Genomic DNA, 22,066 nt, shown 5'->3' with positions numbered 1-22,066 from the left:
ATTATGGACGACCAAATTTAGAAGAGAGTATGTGTAAAGAAACAAGTCACATATGGATATTCAAAAAGACTTAGAACATGCTAAAACTATATAGCATGCATGATTTACTCTCTAAAGCACTCTAGAATATCATGGTCATTTCATCAAACATATAGCATGCATTATATTTTCTTGAGCATAGAAAGTGTTTAGGCACACAAACTTGGAATTTCTTTAAAGACAAGTTAGGAGATACAATATTTTTGACAAAACCAAATAGATTAACAAAATAAAAGCATATTCATCACTCTTTTTTTATTATTATATGCAGTTTTTTTTTCAACAAATGCAACATTAAAACAAAAATGGGCGAATCTTAAAAAAATTTACCTTAAGCACCAAGATGACTCACAAGAAAGCATGGCATGAATCAAAACACAAGACAACCAATTTAGACCATATGAATATATTTTGACAATGATCTATTTAGCAAAACACAAGACAATAAAGAAGACACTAAACATGACCAAAGCATGAAAGAAAGAAATGGACTAGAGTTTACACTTCTAAGAACCATGGCTCTAGATACCACAATGATGGAAACTCCAAGCCATTGATGAATGACATATCAATGGAGAAGCATCATTTCCAAGGACCTTTGATTCTTCAAGCAACTCTAGCTCCAAGATGAAAATGGGGCATAAGGAAGTAAAGAGACAAGGTGTTTGTGAAAATGTTTGAGGGGGTGCTCTAGGATTTTGGCTCACTCCATAGTGATGAAGTCAATCACTAGGGTTCAATCTTTTCAAGGTGGAGATAGGAAAAGAAGATGGTGGAATAGACCAAGGGGACTGGATAAGATATTGAGGCATAAAGGCTCTCCCAATATCAATATGATCCAAAGTGAATACATGAAGGATGACCTAGGATATTTATAGATTAGGATGAGGTCACTTGGCCAATGATGAAGGTGGCAACTAGGTTTAGGTTTGTGTTCATTTACATGCTAAATGGAAAGAAAATGCATCACAAATACAAGCCATATGAAACCCAAAAGTTGACGCCAACTTAGTGACCAAGGATGGAATCTTTGGTTTGCCTAAGCTATATCTAGGTGCATAATAAAATTATGCAACCTAGGTGGGCTTCTCTTAGGCCAATGCTCGATAAGCCCAAAAATAACACCAATAAATACCAAAAAATGTCTAGACCTAATTACTCAAACCCTAATATAATACCATAGCTAGTGAACAAAACAAGATAAAAATTTACCATCTAGGATACCCCAAAATACAAGGATAAAATGGGAAATACAAAAATAAAGCAATAAACCTTAATCTAGTAAAGACCTAAAATAGAATGAATACTCAATAATCATAATGAGCAAGGTTATAACTGAGATAACCTCTCATTGATCCCCCACCACTCTCTTAGTTATGGACCTAGTGAAGGGGCCGACATGCATCCTCAAAAATGGTCATCCATCAAAGTATCTTTTGTTGAGTGAACCTCTTTGTCCCAACAAGGCAAGACTAAAGCTCCTTAAGCCATCACCTTTGGCTAAGTGAGACTCCTCAACATGCCCAACTCAAGGGCATAAACTTAGATTAGTGAGATCACCTTTATTGAGAAAATTAAAAAGGTGTAAACACAGTGACCAAAACTCATTGTGTGAACCATATTCATTGAGTGCATGTTAGGCTTTCACCTAGAGACTAACATTCACTGAGTGACCTCCCCATCAATAAGCGAATAAGCATGGCTATCCACTAAAGGCCATCATCGTGCAAGAACTCCTCACTAAATGACCCACAACTTGGCTTTATCGTTGAGTGAGCCACTCACATGTAACACAGACTAAAATTCTCCAAGCGGCCCATCTTCACTAAGAAAATTAAAAAATTTCTCAGATAGAGACCAAGACTAGCTTAGTGAGCTCAACCCGCTTAGCTAAGTTTCAACCTTGTTCATTAAGGTGAGACCATTCTCACTAAGTGAAAACTTGATTTATAGCACTTAGGCCTTAACTTAACTCGATTTCTAGTTGCTAACAATAACAAAAACATTCATACAACATATATGAACTACAATTATGCATCCATTAACTTAATCACACTTCCCAAAATAAAATTCAAAATTAAAAAGAAAGTTCTCCTCAAAAGCCTTGAAATTGAGCTCTCGGGGTTTCAACCTTCAAGATCTCAACTCTAATGATCTTATTTCAACTTCAAGAAACTTCAATATCTAGCTTAAAAAAGATCTTGGGCCTAAGGGACAAGAAAAAGTCAAGGTAGAGTTCCTAAGGTCCAAAATCCCTTCTCTCTATATTTTCTCACTAGTATTTGAAAACTAAAAAATATGAGGGTCTCTTTCTAAACTTTCTATACATACCCTAGCCTTCCCAAACTAACTTCACTCACACTTAAGTTATAACTCCATAACTCAAGCCTAGGGTCATCTCTTCATTAACCATTACCCCCACAATAGGTAAAAACATCAATAAAATATCATATATATATATATATATACACATACACACATATAACGCTAATATGCATTAAATGAAAAACATGATCTTACAGACAATCGTATCATTCATACCAAACATACAAAATAATTAATAATATATTATTTTGTAATATTGTGGATAATTCACATCATAACAATAATAATTAACATTATAACAAACAAAATATTTGTAATTGTAAAAACCTTAATGCGACCACATCCACAATTTTAAATCTCAATGTTAAGTGTGAGAAAGAATAATGGCAATACATCAAAAGGCACAAGTTCAAAGACTTACCATGATAAGAGATGAAGGGAAAAATATATGTTTTATATAAGATTAATTCCATTCAAGACACGAGTCAATAACCAATTTATAAGATATAGGGTTTTCAAGACAACTTTTTCCCCCAATAAGTTTAGGGAACTAATATTTGGAATAGTATAATTCTATAAACTTCAAGGAAATGACAATTTTTTTCTCTCTACAACCCATTTTGTTTGTGTTATCAACACAAGTTAGTTTATGAACTGTTATTCTCTTTAAGAGATTTAGAAACCCTTGATTAACATGTTTTGTGAAACTATTAGATTGGAATTTTACAAGACTAACCAAATTGATTTTGATCTAGAAAAAATCAAATAGCATTTATCAAATTTATTTTTCTTAACAATATTCAGGGTTGCCCTAGAATTAAGGATCCAAATATCTTGAGCAACAACACCAAAGATATTGAAAGAACTTTTAACCTTCATGGATAAAGGACAAGTGCTAGAAGGCTTACAAAAAAAATATATAAGGGTGTGCATATATTCTAACATTTTCTTACTAAGTTATAGAAATTATTTATTAGATAGAAGAATTAGTGGATCTTTTATGACAATCTCTAGATCTAATGATATCTCATTCAACCTTAGGTTAAACCGTTCTCTTCACTATGACTGTTTTTACTCCCTTATGGTTTGGGCATGTTGTTAGAAGGTAAGTTAGAAAAAAACCTTACAAACCAACTTATAAGGTGAGGATTGCTCCTCATTTATATACATTATTTTGGCCTTATCTTTAGTTGATATAAGACTTGGGTTTCTCCTAACTCACCCCTCCATGCACATTGTTTAGGCCTCTTATCTCAAGTTAATATGGGACTTGGGTTTTACTTGATACACCTCTTCATGTCCAACGATATTGGAATTAATGTGTGGATAAATGGTAGGTGATCATTTTTGATGATCGAGGATAATGTTGATATCACCTTAGAATATGAGTTTTGACTTAATCCTACAAAATCATCTTGTAATGTGAGGATTGTTTATCACCTATATACATTGTTTTGACTTTATCTTTAGTTGATATGGAACTTGTGTTTTTTCCAATACCCATTTTAGATAAATATGGCCTTCAAGCTAATACGATCCAAGCAAGTTTTAGAGATCATCGGGGCCTAGGGATTATAAGGAGTAAATATTATCTTTAACCATGACAAGAATAGGAAGGCATTATATTCAAATAAAAAAAATGCTTGTAAATAACCACCAAACAAGACAAGGCATGGAGAAATTAACTTCGAAAACTAGGAGAAGGGTCGATAGTGACCCTTTCTATGATGGCACTAAAGTGGGAACTACAAGAGGGTGGAAAATAAATTACATATAGCAAGGACGGGGGTGATGCTTGAGTCAATATATGATTCTTCGGGAAAGTTCCAACTTGGACTTGGTGTTTCTTTTTATGTCATCGCTTAATAGGTGGCAATGGGTAGTAGTGGAGGACAACTATGAGGTAGCAATGAAAGCGTAGCCTATAACAAAAGATCTTATAAATGGAAGAAATGAACATATTTATGTCAGTTTGTAATACGAACTCTAATCCAATTTTATAGACTTAATTTATTAACGAAAACACATAAACTAAAAATCGTAAAGAAAATAGGGAAGCTGGAAATAAAAATCTATCTTAGTAAATATAAATATACTCTAAATACATAAGGAGATTTTATCCTATTTACAACATTTATAATTCTTAAAAATCCCCTTCCTCTCAATACATTTTTCTGCTTTATTAGTCTTTTTAATTATCTTAACCCCTAACTAATAACTAACTAGTTAAGGGTATCTAATAGAATTTTTTAAAATACAAGAGTAATTGTTTTGCATAGCTGGAAGAATGGGCATGTAATCAAACTATATCCATATCTAACATAATAAGCTCATTTTAATTTATTTAATATAACTTTTTTGCAGGCTGAGCGTGAACTATCAACAGAAAGTAATGCTAGAGAAAAACTAATACAAGAAATGGAGTATGTCTAATTTTTTCTTTTTACTCAAACTAACATACACTTAAAGAAATATCTAGTAGATTAACACCAATTAAACAGTCTTGTCAGTATTCTTAATCTTTAATGATTAATGATGTTTTACTGTCATATTTAGTAGGAAGTAGGAGATTAAAATGTTATTGATAATGTGAGACTCAATTTTGTTTCAATTTCTTATACTTTCCATATTTTATATTATAAAATTATAAATTATGATTTTTTTTAAATATTTTCAAGGAATATAGCTACAATAAAATATTACTCCTCATGTTTTGATGTGTTTTGCATAATGAATAATATTTTAATTTTTTAGTTTATTAGCATATTAATTGTCTTAAAGATCATCCTTTTATTAGATGACATGTCATAAATTGACATATCACTCCTCTTTCTATCATGGAAGGATCAGCCTACGAGGAAAACATAGAATGAGACGGTATGCCTCTGGGTTTAAGAAGCTTATAAAAATTGGCCAAGGTAAAATGATGCATTGTTTAATCAATAATATTCTTTAGGAGACTCTCAATGTACTAACATGTTTAATAGATTTGTAACTCATATACATACCATTCTATTATGTTATCATTATTATGGATTGGGTTACATACCATTGTATTTTGTTATCGTTGTTGTTTTGCTTCATATTTAAAGAAGAGAGTAATTTACTTCATTGATATGCACCAAAAATGAGTGGGGGCCATAGTTGTGTTAGTGTGATTCTGAATTATATCATATGTACTTTTTCAAGGAATATCATGTTTGTTTCTATTTTCTATGTTTTTTGGTGTGTTTATTGGCCTTGTATATGTTTTTCTTTATACATTAATTGGCATTTCTCTTGCTCTTTCATTCTAAAGCCCCAGAGCTTGGACGTATATCATCAAAGTTTTTTAGTAATCCAGATGGTTTTGAAGAGGACAATGGAGATGCATTTGAAGCACACCAATGGAAATGTGTTCGTACAATGTCTGGTACTTTTCTTATACCAAACACAATTTTTTAACCAGTGCAAACTAATGTTTGTTGCTTCAACACATTTTTCCTAATATTTATTAAACTAATGGTTGTGATTTATTTTTTTATGAAAAAGATACGTATTGTAGATAAAAGAGAACTATAACAAGGGGTATAAGAAATCCTTTAGAATATAGGCGTAATACAACATAAACCACAAAATAAAAATGGAGGGGGGGAAACTTAATGTGTAGCTAGGCTTCTCAATATCATTGTAAATTTTAGAGAGAAACACCTTTGAAGCAATCATGAGAAAAACATCCTAGTTATTGCTTTTATTGGTCATGATTGAAAAACTTATACTTGCATCGATCCTTATCCTTCTAGATATTCTTGGTTTGTGGTTTCAGGTATTAGAATCTTTGAGGATATTTCCGGTCACAAGGTATGTATGCATATAAGATTTTAGAGTGTGGGGTGAACTAGTTCTCATCATATATCTTGAAAACTAATTAGGTTTGAATTCATGTGTGTTATCCTTACATGAATTATAAAAGTACATTACTTTCCTGTATCACATAAAAATTAAATAAGTGTTTGCTTTTTTATCCTTTTTTTTTGTCTTTGAAACTTCTTTAACATATTTTTTATGCTTTATAGAATGGTAAGGGTGTCCTCGTTAAGTCAGTTGGTGTTATTGATGCAACTGCAGATAGTGTTTTTGAAGTGTTTTTAAACATTGATCGACAGAAAAGATATGAGTAAGTAGCCAATGTGTTTAAGAGTCTTGATAACATATTGGGAAACTTATTTTTTTCCTATAATTACTTTTTCAGGTGGGATATGTTGATGAGTGACTTGGAGTTGGTAGAGTCTTATGAGGGACATTATGATGTTATTTATGGAACATATGACCCTAAGTATCTAACCAGGTAATTAATGGTAATTGATATTTAAAAAAAAAATAAAATTTGGCTAAAATGACTTGAGTTATAATTGACAAAGAATTGCATGATCTATCAATTTGACTAAATTGATTTTGATATTCGTTTTGTAAAATTTTTCATTGTGGAAATGTACTATTATTTTATTAGTTATTTTTCTTCTTTTTTTATGTATCTACATGTGCTATTTGAAGCGAGAAACAAATATTTTTTGAATATGCTTGAATGAAAATACCATATAGCGAAATGAATTTATTTATATTCAAAGTATTATGAAGATGATTAATTCCAAAATAATTTACAAGAGAATAATTAAAATACCACTATTTTCTACAATTCATTGAACCTAGATATACCACGTATCTAAAAACCTTGGAAAAAAAAATAAATATTAAAATAATTAATATCACCTAAAATATTCCTATTTCCCACACATGCTATAACTATTTGTGATAAAATTTAGTTGTCAAGTAGTTATATATCATTGATTATCTATTTTTTTTCTTTTATTTCTATATTAGTTTATAAGCTTAATTATATTTTGGGTCTTTATAATATATTTTTTTGGTTTCGGTCCTTATATAATTTTTATTAAAATAGTCCTTGTTATTATCTTTAAGTTATTGTAATATAGTTTTTTTTCTTTTTTGTCCTTATAATAAGTGAATAATTTACTTTTATTCCTATATTTTTTTCTAGTGGACCAACTCAAAATTAACAAAATATAATAAGTTATAATGAAAATTAAATATACAATAAGGACTAAAATAAAATAGTAAGGACTAAAATAAAATAGAACCAAAAAAATTTTTTACAAGGACCATTTTAAAAAATAAATTTACAAGGACCAAGGCAAAAAGAAAAACTTAGCATACTATAGGGATCAAAAGTATATCCAAATTTATCTATATTTTCATTGGTGAAAAGGTAGTAAATTTTATTCTATTTACTATGACTTAATCCATGTTTTACTTTTAAAAATGTTCACTTTTAAATTTCCCTTCAAAACCTTATTCAGGTGGCATTCAAAGCGAGACTTTGTATTCTCTAGGCAATGGTTTCATGCACAAGATGGAACATACAGTAAGAATATTTTTTACTTCTTTAATTCTATTAAAAATTCAATAGACTAAAGCTTTTAAATAATAGGTTTTTAAATAATAGGTTTAAACATATTTTTAGTCTCTCAAATTTGAAATAAGTTTGGTTTTAGTCTCTCAAATTTAAAATTGATCTTTTTAGTCCTTGTAACTTTAAAGAAAAATATGTTTTAATCCATCAAGAACACTTTTAGCATTACTAACAAAGACAAATTAAGTTATCTATGCAACAAAAGCTAAACTTATTAGGATGTTATCAATAAAAACAAATTATTAGGTGGGCTTTTTGTGTCAAATTCAATAATAAGTTAGTTTTATTTGACTTATTCATTAATGACATTTAAGCAAAGAGATTGTAAAAAGTTTTCAAATTACATGGACTAAAAAAATTAATTTTAAATTTAAAGGATCAAAAATAATTTTACCTTATATTTGAGGAACTAAAACACATTTAAGCCTAAATAATACTTGTCAAACTAAAATAACTCCCCAAAATGAAACTTCCTTTTCTTAAGTGTAGCATCCACTTTACCTTATTTTATACAACATCTTAACAACACTTTAGCATGGTACATAATTAACTATTACTAAAGTGATTGTTGTTGTTTCAACCTTAATTGGTGTTGATCATCAAAAATTATTTTTATATCCATGTTGATTTACTTTGGATTATGGTTTACTTTGACATGATTGGTTATGTTGACATATTTTATGCTTAATTGTTGTAGCTATCTTGCAATTTCCTTCCATACATAAGAAAAAGCCTCCAAGATCAGGATATCGGCGTACAAAAATTAATCGTAAGATGTTTTATTTTGATAAGTAATTTATCTTCATTGTTGGATTCCTAACTCTCTGAATATTTTGTGTTGATTTATTTTGAATTATTTACATCCTAAAAGCTTAAATGGGTTGAAACCAACCCAACTTTTAACATCAACTCTCCATCTCTAATCACATTCATAATTAGAAGTAAATGAAAAGATGAACAAGTAATTCAAATCACATGGAAAACCATGCAATGAAAACTTTACAAGATTAGGTATCTTAGAATTTGTGCTTAAGGCCTAACAAGGCCTCACAAAATTAGTTTCTAAGGAGAGGATTGTACAATTTTTATAAGATTTATTTAAGTTATACCAAGGATACTTTCTACAAGTTTCACAAAAAGGATAAATTCCTTGAACACATGTAGAAACAAGGGTCCTACATAATGGATAAATCAAATGACTCATGATTAAGAGAATTTGAAAGTTAATGCACATGTTTCCTAACCAAAATGGGATATTTGAGCCTTTAGTGGGGATGTATTTGTTCATCTTCAAACTTTCATTGATTTAATGAGTAATCTCTTTGACTTATGTTCCTTGATCATGAAGGGTAAGAGTTCATTCAACATATTTAGTTATGTTTCCCAATATATTTGGACTCTTGATTTTGGAACAAAAAACCATATGACTTTGTTCCTCATACACTTTACATCATACAATAGAGCACCTAGCAAACAATTAGTTATAGTTGCTAAAGGAGATCATGTCCCCATTGTTTGACTCGACAACATCCAACTCCAACCCCTTATAAATCTCTATACATTGTCCTTCATGTTCCTATATTGGATAAAAGTATTATTTCTATAAATAGGCATACTCAATATTTGAATTGTTTAGGGACCTTTTCCATTCTCATTGTGTCTTTTAATACCTTGACTCCACAAGACGAGTTTAATTTCTAAAATGTAACATAGATTATAGTTCTTGTAGCAATATTAGAAACAAGAAATTTCCTTCTAATCAACAAGAAACTTCCTAGTCTTTTGCAACTTTTGAAATCTAGTGTAACTACATGTTTTTGAACATCTTCTAATTAGATTGATTAGGTCTTTATTTCCTTATTTGTTTACAAAATAGTTTGTTGAAGCCTTTCATTGTGATGTTTGTTAGGTTTCTAAACATCATTTTGAAACTTTTTCACCTAGTTATAATAAAGCTTTGATCATTTTGATCTTGTTCATTATGATGTGGGAGTAACCAATTATTGATTATTTATTTAGATTTAAATGATTTTTGACATTCATTGAAGATTATATCAATGTGACATGGACCTTTCTTATGAATATAAATTTGAGGTTTCTCAAATATTGTCAATTTTTTCATCTTTTTGAAATCAATTTGGTAATTTTGAAAAAAAAAACTCTAAATTTTAGTTTTCTAAATGTCAATCATACAAAATGCAATCTTGAATTCTCTAAATTTGTTGAAGACAATGGTATTAATTACAAAATAATTTTTGTTAATACCAACAAAATAGGATTGCAGAAAGAAAGAATCGACACCTTTTTGAATTCTCAAAATCTCTCCTATTTGAAAAGTTTGTTTGTAATGTCTATTAGGGAGAACTTCTCCTAATTTCCACATTTTCCCTTAGCAAATTACTTAGTCATGTTTTAAATGGTATAAGTCCATATAGAAACACCTTGTTATTCTATCCTTATTCCTTACTATTGCTAAGTTTTCCATGTCATGTATTTATGGGTTTTACCTTTGTCTATTCTCATAGTCCCTATGGTGGTTAGACCTAAGAATTATCAAATATGTATTTATCGGTTACCACTCATATAAAATGGAGTTCAAGTGTTATCCACTTTCTGAGTCATAAAGTCCTTGTATTAATAGATGCCATTTTCATGAAATACAATCCTTTATTAGCCCTTGGTTATACAAGAAAGCATTATTTGTGGGGTGTTAAAAGAAGCCAACATTGAAGAAAACCATAATGAAGCAAAATAGGATGATCATAATGAAGAAAGGGTAGAAAATTGATTCTTTAAAAAGAAATACCAAAGGTGATAGAAACCCATTTTGGTCCTACAACAAAATCATGTGTTAGGTATCCAATTTCTCAATTTCTTTCAATCAATTATCCCCTTTCCAACATCGAAGTCTTATTGTAGTCATAAATGCAATCAAAACGCTTGTATCAATCTAGGAAGCCCTAAAAGATGAAAATTGGGTTCAAATCATCAATAAGGAGATTTAGGCATCTGAGAAAAAATCAACCTATGAAATCATTGACAAATCCAAGGACAAGAAGGTTATAGGGTGCATGTTGAAGTAAATAAAATAACAAGAAGGAGGTTGAATTGTGCTTTCAAAAAATTATGCTTTTATTCATAAAGATATAAATATATACACATATTATTTCAAACAATATTTTTTTGTAATAAATATTTGTTCTAAACTTAAAACAAATATTAATAGTTTCTTTTAAATAATTTTTACTTGGAACATATTTTCAAATCCTTTGAGTAAGTAAAAAGGTTTACTGAAAACCTTTCTTTATGTTCAAAATATTGTTCATCAACTTAATAAGTTATAACACTTGTTAGCTTAAAAGCAATAAAGAGGGGCAAAAAAGGAATAAAAAAATACCACAAATTTTTATTGAGGTTCACCTTAACCTCATGCCTACATTCAATCCTCACTACACTAATGAGATTTTCCAATATAAATATATCCTAACAATCATAGTTGGATAACAACAACCTTCCCTGGTTGATTACAACATTGAGTTCTCAACTCTTACAATGTTACTAAAAAGTGCACTCACAATGCACTCAAAGTAAATCTTACACCACAACAACTATCAAGTGTCTTGGTTAAGAGTTATATCACTAGATCTCTCAGGTTATATTTGAGGGTTTGCTTAAATTATAATTTCTCTCTCTAACAAGGGTTTCCACTAAGGAAAAATAATCTCACTTTTCGATATGATTATACAAATAAGTTTAGGTATACAAAATGGAGAAGTGAGTCTCTTTTTTACAAAGAGGGGTAAAGTATAGTGTGTTTCCTTAATAGAGGTTATCAAGCAAGAATCTTTCTCTCTTACTTGTTTCACACTTTTCAAAGGTTCCTTCAAGTTTATTTTATAATTTTTAAGAAAAAAGTGGAACCCTTGGCATACCAACTCTTTTGAAGGAGTTTGGAAAATGTCGATTGTACTTGACTTGTCAAATTGTTTAATTTGTTACAAAGTATTCATTCTAATGAACAAACTTATAGTTATGATGCATGTTCTTATGGTGCTTCAATTGGCACTTGCCTTTATAAAAAGGCTTCCTATTATTAGATTTTAAGAATTTATTGGCAAGTTAGAAATGATTAATATTTATTTTACAAGGGAGAGTATTGTAAATATAATAAATATTTTTGGGAGTTCAAAAACATATCATTGTATCTTTATATTTATTTCCTTATTTTCCTTTTCAGAGTTAAAAAGGAAATTAGAGAATGCATTATACACATAATCAATATACAAATATTTTCTTTTTCAACTCCTTGTTCTTGTCAAACTTTTCCTTGCTTATTGATATTATCATTCTTATTACCTTCATAAATTTGTAGCGTGATTGTTTGCTTGAATCGGGTACTTCAATAAGTAGTTTGCTTATGCATATGGTAAAAACTAACAAAGTTCCCAAAATATAAATCCTCCTTCAAATTGATAACTTTATGTAAACTCATTTGAAGGCAAGAATGACTTTTTCCTTATAATATTAAAAAAATAAATTGACTAAAATATCATACTTTGAAATATATTTATCAAAGTGTTACAATTACTATTCATATTGAGAAATTGGTTTCCCACCAAATAATTTCTCACCTAAATTTTGTATATATTTTTTAATACTTTTGGATTGAGAAATTGGTTAACCAATTTTTCAATTATAGTTTTTTTACAATCTTAATATTATTATTTTAAAATAATATATATTTCTATTTAATTTATTATCTTAAAAATTAGTTAAAATTAAATAAATAACTTCATAATTTTTTATTTTATAAATTAATAGTTGTGTAAAATATTATAAATAATTTAAAGATGAATAATTTCATTACACAATACAAATTAAAGAGTGTACACATACATTATCAAAAGAAGGATTTTAAAAGATCTATTACATAACCAAAATAAAAATAAAACAAAAAAGGTATAACTTCCATACAAACTTCAAAATCAAATTTATAGCACACACCACATATAAGTCAAAATACAAAAAAGAACATATATAAATAACTTTCACACATACTTCGAAATCAAATTCATAGACAACAACTAATAGTGTTTGTGTCTACCAGTACCATGTGTTTGAGTATGACAGATATAACATGCATTTCCTGGTGCAAGAAATACATAACCTAAGAGGGGGATGATCAATTGGACAATTTATGGTCAGACTTGATGAAATGTAAAGTGATTGTGCCAAATTCCAAAAATTAGACATGTCTTACTCACATGTCATTGTTGTTTATAAATGTGTTCACAATCACTACACATCTTATATATATACATACATTATGTTTACACATTGAAATATATCTCCAACATGTACAAAAGATTGCTTGGATAGTTTCAGAATAATCAATATTAGTCACAATATAATGAATAACAAATATATCCCAATCCGAACATAAAAAAAAATAAAATAAAAAGGGTCATCCAAAATCTTTGCATATATGCACAAAAATATATATGAGAGAACTTGGTCAACCGAAAAGTTTCATGTGTAAGAATTCAAGTCTTACCAAGAAAAAATGTCTTTATTGCATAGGAATTTTTAGCCAACAACAATAATTTTTATAAAATATTTCATTATTGTGCCTACCATTTTGTTCTTCATGTTATTTTTATTTAAAGTCAATTTTAACAATTTAATATGTTGTTTGAAATCTTAATTTTATTTACTACAATCTATTAAAAATATTTATAATTTTTTTTTTTATTTTCTTCTAATAAATTATCAAAAACACAGATTACAAATTTTATTAATTATCATTAAAAAAAATACTACATTATAATAGAAAAAATATATATACTATTAAAATAAAAAATTTATTTATACATTAACTATTTTTTAAGCTGATGAATTAAATATAAAATATATTATATACAAATAATAATATTACAAAACAATAAAATTATAAAAAGAAACTACAATTGAGAAATGAGTTACTGGTTAACCAGTTTTTCAGTAGAAAAATTAATATATATATATATATATATATATATATATATATATAATTTAGATGAGAAATTAATTAGTTGGCAACGAATTTCTCAGAATAAATAGTAAATCTAATACTTGAATAAATATATTTTTAAGGTATGATATCTTGATAAAAAAAAAATATATTTTGTAATATTATAATATAAAAAAGTCGGAAAGAATCAGAAAATATTACTATTGACATCTTAATTTATGACTGTTGAAGAATTTTAACCTTGTATGTATTTTGTTGTGGTTGCAGCATCTACATGGGAGATCAGAAATTTGAACACACCTATGGGATCAGATAGACCAAGATGTTTAGTGAATCACACTTTAGAGATACACTCTGCATCCTGGTATCGATGGAAGAACACTCAGCAGTGCACAAAATTTGAGAAGAGCATCCCTTATGCATTGTTGTGCCAAGTGGCAGGTTCATAATTGAACTTTTATTTTCATCTTGCATCTATCTGACCCTAGAATCGTTGACAATTCAAACTTTGAAAAGTATGAGATATAAAGTATTCAGAAATAGAGTAGAAACTCTTGCATAATTTAAAAAAAAAAAAAAAATAATAAACATCTTTTCCATTCTATTTATGTGAAACTTCAATTTTTAGTTTTCATTTTTAAAACGTCAATTTTGGACTTTTTCTTTTTAAAATATGTCAAATTTTATCTTTGTTGCAAACTTTATTAATTCAATTTAATGTCCAAACACTAAATACATTATACACATATATTAATTTAAAGATTCAAAAATAGTAATTTTGATTAAACATCATTATTAAATTTGATTAACCAAGTTAGTGATAGAAATAAAATCGGGCATATTTTAAAGAAAGGAGGACCAAAAGTCTCCATTTTAGAAATAGGAGAATAAAAACAAATTTTTACATATTTATAAGAAAACCATGTTAGATGCAATGTGCCAATGTGTAAGGTTGGTTGGTTGCTTCCTTAGCATAGGTTGTTTCTCCCCTTGCCTGATTCTTGATTTCAAGACATTCATCTTCTCTGGTAATTTCTAGCACTCATGATTCTTGCTCCTCAACTTGGACACACACTAGTTGGTCTGGATCACATAAATTCTAATGATATTGGGATAATCAAATAATCAGAAACTTTCCAAATCAGGATACTATTCGAAATATGTACAGATAAATAAGGAAGTAGGGGCTTAAGGAAAGAACAAATCTGAGCATCTTTAAGTTGTTTTTTTCCATAACAAAAAATGGAAAGAAATTAAGAAAGTCATTTGCATGCATGAACTATAGGTGTGATGTATCACCTATATGCCCATATTGAACTGTGACATTTAATACCGGTTGTTATATAATGGTAGGTCTAAAGGAATATCTCGGAGCCAATCCATCACTCCTCCAACAAAATGGCACTAGTGTTCATTCTCAAATCGCCAATGCTTCAATGTCCGGTTCTGAATTTGCAGATGCAGAAGTGCAAGAAGAGTTTTATGATGCAATTGCCGCTGAGTCTTTGACGTCAGATGAAGAAAGTGATGATGAGGATGAGGATGATAAGGAACTAGATCAGGTTACCTGCAATCTTCTTATCTACTGCAAGAGAGTTTTTAATAGATTTGGATGTTGTTTTTGTGTTACAGGTTTGAAACAAAGAAGAGGCACTTTTTTCTGTTAAGTTATACAATTTTATACCTTGTCCAATTTGTCAGGAGCAAGGAGACAAACAAAATAATGTTTCATGGACCATCACAAGCTCAGCTTTGAAGAAAACTGCAGGTCAGCCTTTGTTTCTTTTTATTGGGATAAAAGGCTAAAAGGAATTATAACTTTATATCATTTTGTCTAGTTCAATTTATTTACACTATCCAATTCTCAAATACATCAACTGCTTTATTCTAATTTCAAAATTACAGTTGATTTCTATATCTAATTCCTGCAAAATTGACAGTATGAGACAATAAACTTCAGAGAATAGAAACAAACTAAGGGTCTCTTTGACTAAATTTTTCTAGAAGAACAAAATAAGAAGGATAAATAATATAAATTTCTCTATAAGCTAAAATTAGCATGTATATAAGCTATTTTGTAGGAGTTCTCTCCTATTAACTCCTACAAACTTTTATTTTTAACTCGTGTATAAGGAAGTTTTAACTTAAAGAAAAGCTTATTTTGATTTTTCTTATATTTTTCTCTTGGAAATGCTTTTGGAGAAGCTTATCCAAAAAGTTATCCTAAATAGGTGGTGAAACATACAATAATACCTGCTATTACATGCTATTGAGTTCATATACGTGATGGAATCACCTTCATTTTATCTTTTTATTTATTTCTCATTGAGTTCTTTAACCAGAATCAGATGTCTTGTTATCTTCTTCACGTCATTTTCAGCTATAACTGCTTGAAAAAGGGATCTTATTGCAATTTTTTTAGCTCTTTTATTTATGTAAACCTTAATCATCATATAATTACATGCATAGTGGCCTTTCATTTTCCCTTGAGAAAAACAAAAAATGCTAGATTAATAAAAGACCAAAATGATTAATGTCACTGCAGCTTCTTAATTTCTCAATTCTCTTTTTGTTGTTTTTACCATTCAAACTTTTAGTCTAAAATACTTTGTGATTCTGCTTGCAGCTCCAAATCTAAGCAAAGAATTAGATCCTGATGCAAGTCCTGTCACATTTGAGGTCAGCGACACGGATGGCTCTTTGCGCAAAGGTGAGAATGAGAAGGACACAAACTGTTGGATTTCTCCTGGTGGTGACGGATTTATGATTAGAGGAAAGAACTATCTGAAAGATAGTTCTAAGGTGAGTTAAACATGCAAGTTCATTAAGTATATGTTGGCATCACAGAACATGTTTAGGGTGGGGTTAGCCTTTCTGGACAAATGATAATCATAATGAAACCAACAGATTTGAAGACTTATCCCATATTCAGATCAATGAGTGTTTTTATTTGTTTGCAGTGAAATTTGTGACCAAACTAATTAGGCATAAAAGATAAAGGTGGTAAACTTTTGATCATTTTTTTTTGTCAAATTTAAGAATAGCTTTAGTAATATGTGGGCTTCAAGTTTGCCCCTTAATTTTTTTCCAGATGAATAAACATCAGGGGATTTCGGGCATATTGGTAATTCAAACTCCAATTTTTCAACAACTAAGTCTTTAGCTTTCAAGCTTTAAATCATGTTGAAAAAGAGCTTCATATACTTTATTCTTGTGTTCTGGCTGATTGTCATGGATATGACATTTCTCATTCAGGTGGTTGGAGGAGAACCTCTTCTCAAGCTCATAGCAGTTGATTGGTTAAAAGTTGACAAAGCTGTGGACAGAATTGCACTGCACCCTAGAAATCTGGTTCAGGTAAAATTGGTATTATAAGATTTTATATTTTTAATATTCGTGTAGATTGTTATGAATTAAAGTTGGAAAAAAAATATGCTCTATTCGGTTTAGATATGTTGATTTAAGAAATGATTTTCTCTAAACCATTAATCTACTCAAGCTTCAAAATTTCTCATTAGACTTTATGGAAATTAATTTCCCCGTCTCTCTGATATAATAGACCCTCATCCAATCCCTATTGAATAGGTGCTTTTATAGATGACTGTTCAGCTTGTCATTCTCATATATTTGTTCTCAATAGGTTCTCTGAGCTTAATTTTGGCATAGTTTCTTGCTTTTTCCAATTATGTATAAGGACATATGTATGGTTGTGCCCTTTCATATTATGTGCTACATTTTATCCCAATGTGGGTTGTCATATGCATCTTCCAGATTGATTGTCTTTTGTTCAGTCATACCTTTTCTACTAGTTTGAAAAAAATAATAAAAAATGATCTTGCTTGTTATCTTCTTATCCTGTTAATGCTGTAGGGTTAAAGCTTGTGGTCAAAAATCAAAATTATGCATGCATGTTACCTTAATATTTTGGAAATTTTAAACTTGAGATTTTGATATTCTTAATTGTTTTATATAAACATAATCCTTCTTGTCTGAATTGCAGACTGAAGCTGGAAAAAATCTTCCATTTGTCCTTGTATTTAATCTACAGGTAAGGATATTATTTATATTGTACACACATGTTATTTTAATGTAGAGTGAAGTTTAATAAACATGTTAGTATTACAAATTCATCCTTAGGTCTTTGATTATATGCTTGCTCTTTAAGATGGAATCAAAGCATAGTTGACCAATTGGTATATATAGTTCTCTCATTTAAGCAACAATTTTATTCAAGTGGTGAGCCAGTTAGCCTCTATTAGCAACAGCCCAATTAGGAACCAACTATGAAGTATATTTTTCAAAACAAATAAAGATAAGTCCCAATCCCAAAGAGTCAAGGACCATCCTGTTCCTTTTTTAGTTATATCTTGTTAATTAAGTTTCTTAAGAGTTAGTAAATTGGCCTTCTAACTGAAATAGCAGAGATAGGATACAAATAGAGTGAGAGAATGTAAGCAAACCCAATTGGTTTATCATCCTCTGTACTGCAAGTGTATTATTCAGTTTTTAGGAATTTTGTTATGTTTAAAATTTTTAAGATATTATTTAGATAAAGATAATGATGTTATTCTTATCATTTAAATTGAGGATATTATCACGTTAGTATTTGAATTTTGTATTATTCTATTGTTCTATATATATAGTTAATGAATAAAATTATGTCAAGCTCCTTTGGAAAAATATTCCTCTAAAAGAAAAATCACTCTGTATCTTGCTCATTCTGCTCTCTTTTGTAATTAATAAAAGAATAATTCATAAAAATAAGTTAAAATAGTACAAGAAAAAATATAAGAAACACTTCTAAAGCAAGCATGAAGCAATAAGCAATGGTCATCCTTAAGTTCTGATTATTTTTAAGACATCATCAAGTTTGTCAGATTGAATGACTGAAGAGAGTTCTGTGTACATGAATGTATGTAATTATATGTAACTATGTACATAAAGATTAATGCAATGGGAAAATTGTTATATGCTTATGGTGATGGATCCGATTATCAAGGCAGATTTTTATTTTGGTGACAACATCAGGTTCCAGCTAAACCAAACTACAGCTTGGTTCTATATTATGCATCTGACAGACCTATAAATAAAGATTCTCTATTGGCTAAGTTTTTGGATGGAGATGACGCATTTCGGGACTCAAGGTTCAAATTAATTCCAAGCATAGTTGAGGTATGTGATTCTCAATGAAGATTGATATGCCATTTTTTATGCCTGATACCATTGAGAAACTAATAGTTTCAAATGGATATAGGGATATTGGATGGTCAAGCGAGCTGTTGGAACAAAAGCTTGCCTACTTGGGAAAGCTGTAGCTTGTAAATACTTTAAACAAGATAATTTTTTTGAGGTAAAGTGCAAGTACCAAGTTAAGAAGTAAACCTAGTATATGTTGGCTCTCAAATATTATGTAGCATATTTTGAAGTTTCTGCCTTTATGTGTAGTAGTGCTTGTTCGGCGGCATTAGCTAGAGTTTCAGAGCATTGTATATTTCAATGATATTCTTTAGTTCATATTTTCCCATCAATTTCTTGTGCAGTTTTATGCTTAGAACTTATACTGCACATCTCTCCATATTTAAATAATTTTTTGCATTTCATTTGAGAATTGTGTTGTCAACATGGTCCTTATTTATTGTATTGATAAGACACATCGGTGAACATGAATAATCTTTATAACCATTAAGCTACCCACTTCACAATATCCACTCCTCCATTCCCATTTATTTGTAGATGACTAAATTATACTGCTTTAGTAACACTGCATTTCAACTCTCATGTTAGTTTACCATTTGGATTCCTTCCATGCGAACTTTCATCGAAGTTGTGATAAGCGATCCATAATTCTACTGAAAATCCTCAAAATAAATTGGTGATTAGTTCTAACCTTGCATGGAGTTGTGTCCTATTCTAATTTAAAAAATTTTGTAATAAAAAAAAAAACAAAGTTTACCTTTTGGGAATAATTATAAATATGAGAGTGTTGAAGCCGATCAACCCTCTTTAAGCAACTAAACCTGAAAATAGTGGTGTTAAGCTACACTATAATCCCTACTTAGTTCTAATGGTGGGTCAGTGTAACAAACTTTACAGGTTTGTCTTTGTAATTTCAAGCCCCACTTCGCATCAACTACAGGCTCTTGCCTTAACATTTATTTTGACATAAGTTTGATTGAATTTGTAGCTTGCCAATCGTTGAAGATTCCAATTCAGCATTGTTGAAATTGTGTGCAATAATATGCTAGTTTGTTTCAGTATAACCGTAACTTTTCTTCCATTTGTCATAATTTGTCTGGTGGATTCCACTTTGATAGCATTTTCTGTATTATGCAGATAGATGTAGATATTGGATCATCTTCTGTAGCTAGGAGTGTCATTGGCCTTGTTATGGGATATGTCACAAGCCTAGTCGTTGACCTTGCAATTTTGATAGAGGTTTGTTCCTTATGGTCATAATATTATGGAAAATGTGCAATTGTGTGATTTCTTTGGTCTATTTTCTTGGTGAGAGGTGCTCATATGTTCTTGGGTCAAGTGTGTTTATTCATACATTTGTAACGGGATAGGATTCTGTTCAGTGTGGCTTCTCTTTGTTCCCCCACTAATGGTCTTTCAAAGGGAATATGAATTACGGATATATGCAGAGATTATACAACTTTGTTCCCCCACTAACAGTTGTATGTTCACACAAGTCTTATTTATAATCACGTGTTAGGGTACAACCAAATCAGCCATTAATACATAAGAAAAAATCAAATCCCTAAATTGTATTAATTATATCCCTAATTTCTGGTAACAGCTATTTTACATATTTAACATGTGCTAAACATGCTAACACAAGCAACTATATTACAGCTGAGAATCATTAAGTAAATGTCAAATGCATGAGAATAGCCACCTAGTTAGGTGTATTTGATTCCATGCAGAAAGCATGCTGACATTTTTACTATTGTGTATACCGAGAGATTATCACATACACATATCTTTATATTGATAATATATTATTCATTTTGAGTCTAAATTTCCATAATTTTGTTTTAATCATCTTTCAAAAAGTCTTTTATCAATTGAAACATTGTATTCATAGTTGCCAATATCGAGTAACAACTCATTTTTGAACAATTTCAAGAAATCTTATCCAATCTCGAGCAATCTTATCTATTCTTGTGCAATCTCACCTCCTTTGTTGCTAAAAGTAAAAAAATTAGTTTTTTATTTAGTTTTTTATTTGTTATTTTAAGAACTTGTGTCATGTGTAAAATTTTACATGATTTATTACTAAACATTGTTACTTTAATATTATAATTTATTATTTTACTTTAATAAGGAGTTAAAATGTTAAATTATTATGTTGTTTATAAGTATTATAACATATTTTTTATATTAAGTAAATTATTACAAATTTACGATTCGAGTTTATAGGATCTAAATGAGATTACATAAATTCTCGAAATTGACAACCTTGATTGTACATATATAAATATATGTTCATCTTTTAGTTTTAATGATGTAAAACTTTGATTGTATTCTAACATTTAAAATGTGAGTAATAATGAATGAATTAACACCGCTTGGATTCATCAACCATCTCATTCTCAAATAATCAAAACGTTTACTGATATTGTATTTGCAGGCAAAAGAAGAAGCAGAGCTACCAGAGTACCTACTTGGAACTGTCCGATTAAACCGTATAAAAGTTGAATCTGCTGTACAATTGGAGGCTTGAGGTTTTCAACCAAAAGGGTTAAATAGTGTGGTTCTCCTCTATTATTTGGCTCAAATGTTTATAGTTACACTGAGTCAGAGAGTACTCGAATCAGAAATGATAAGTCTGGTGAATTTTTGTAGGAGTAATGGAGTATGCATCTCTTTTTGCTTTTCCTTTTCTCCACAGTGTCTCTTATATATCCAAGTTTGGGCCCCTTGATAATTTACTACCCTCTTGTCTCAATTGTGTTGTCTTTTTCTATTTTCTAAATTTTTGGTTCACCTCTTATGATACTTCCCACACTCTTCCAATGTGAGATTGATTCGCGCTTGAGGACTGAGGTTGCCCCACCCTACAAATATTTTTTGCAGGGTTCAATCACTTGACATTGTAATAGTCACTTAACTATATCCACATCTAACTATATTCATTACCCATCCAATGCATAGATTATTTTAGTGACCTATGATATAATATTTAACTTTTTATTTTATTTATCTATTTGTGAAGTTTT

General features: G+C 29.6%; 1 protein-coding gene across 2 annotated transcripts in view; it reads left to right on the top strand.

Annotated features, from left to right (window-relative positions):
• LOC109817889 (protein ENHANCED DISEASE RESISTANCE 2-like) overlaps positions 1–21,778 on the top strand; it is a 33,713-nt gene extending 11,935 nt beyond the window's left edge. Inside the window, exons 5-22 of one of the 2 annotated variants that reach the window (XM_029268721.2) lie at positions 4,729–4,787; positions 5,215–5,282; positions 5,663–5,776; positions 6,170–6,204; positions 6,420–6,520; positions 6,596–6,691; positions 7,722–7,786; positions 8,532–8,603; positions 14,112–14,285; positions 15,198–15,406; positions 15,546–15,612; positions 16,471–16,646; positions 17,100–17,201; positions 17,845–17,892; positions 18,873–19,016; positions 19,099–19,194; positions 20,178–20,279; positions 21,478–21,778. In XM_029268721.2, the coding sequence (XP_029124554.1) occupies positions 4,729–4,787; positions 5,215–5,282; positions 5,663–5,776; positions 6,170–6,204; positions 6,420–6,520; positions 6,596–6,691; positions 7,722–7,786; positions 8,532–8,603; positions 14,112–14,285; positions 15,198–15,406; positions 15,546–15,612; positions 16,471–16,646; positions 17,100–17,201; positions 17,845–17,892; positions 18,873–19,016; positions 19,099–19,194; positions 20,178–20,279; positions 21,478–21,570 (1,821 nt within the window). In that variant the 3' untranslated portion in view covers positions 21,571–21,778. Of the gene's footprint in view, positions 1–4,728; positions 4,788–5,208; positions 5,283–5,662; positions 5,777–6,169; positions 6,205–6,419; positions 6,521–6,595; positions 6,692–7,721; positions 7,787–8,531; positions 8,604–14,111; positions 14,286–15,197; positions 15,407–15,545; positions 15,613–16,470; positions 16,647–17,099; positions 17,202–17,844; positions 17,893–18,872; positions 19,017–19,098; positions 19,195–20,177; positions 20,280–21,477 lie in introns of both variants that reach the window. The other variant, XM_029268720.2, reaches the window with a different exon arrangement.
• The last annotated feature ends 288 nt before the right edge of the window (positions 21,779–22,066 follow it).

This window comes from Cajanus cajan, chromosome 2 (genome assembly GCF_000230855.2).
Source record: "Cajanus cajan strain Asha chromosome 2, NIPB_CcT2T_4, whole genome shotgun sequence".
NCBI classification, from domain to species: domain Eukaryota; kingdom Viridiplantae; phylum Streptophyta; class Magnoliopsida; order Fabales; family Fabaceae; genus Cajanus; species Cajanus cajan.
This window is presented reverse-complemented; position numbering and strand designations above follow the sequence as displayed.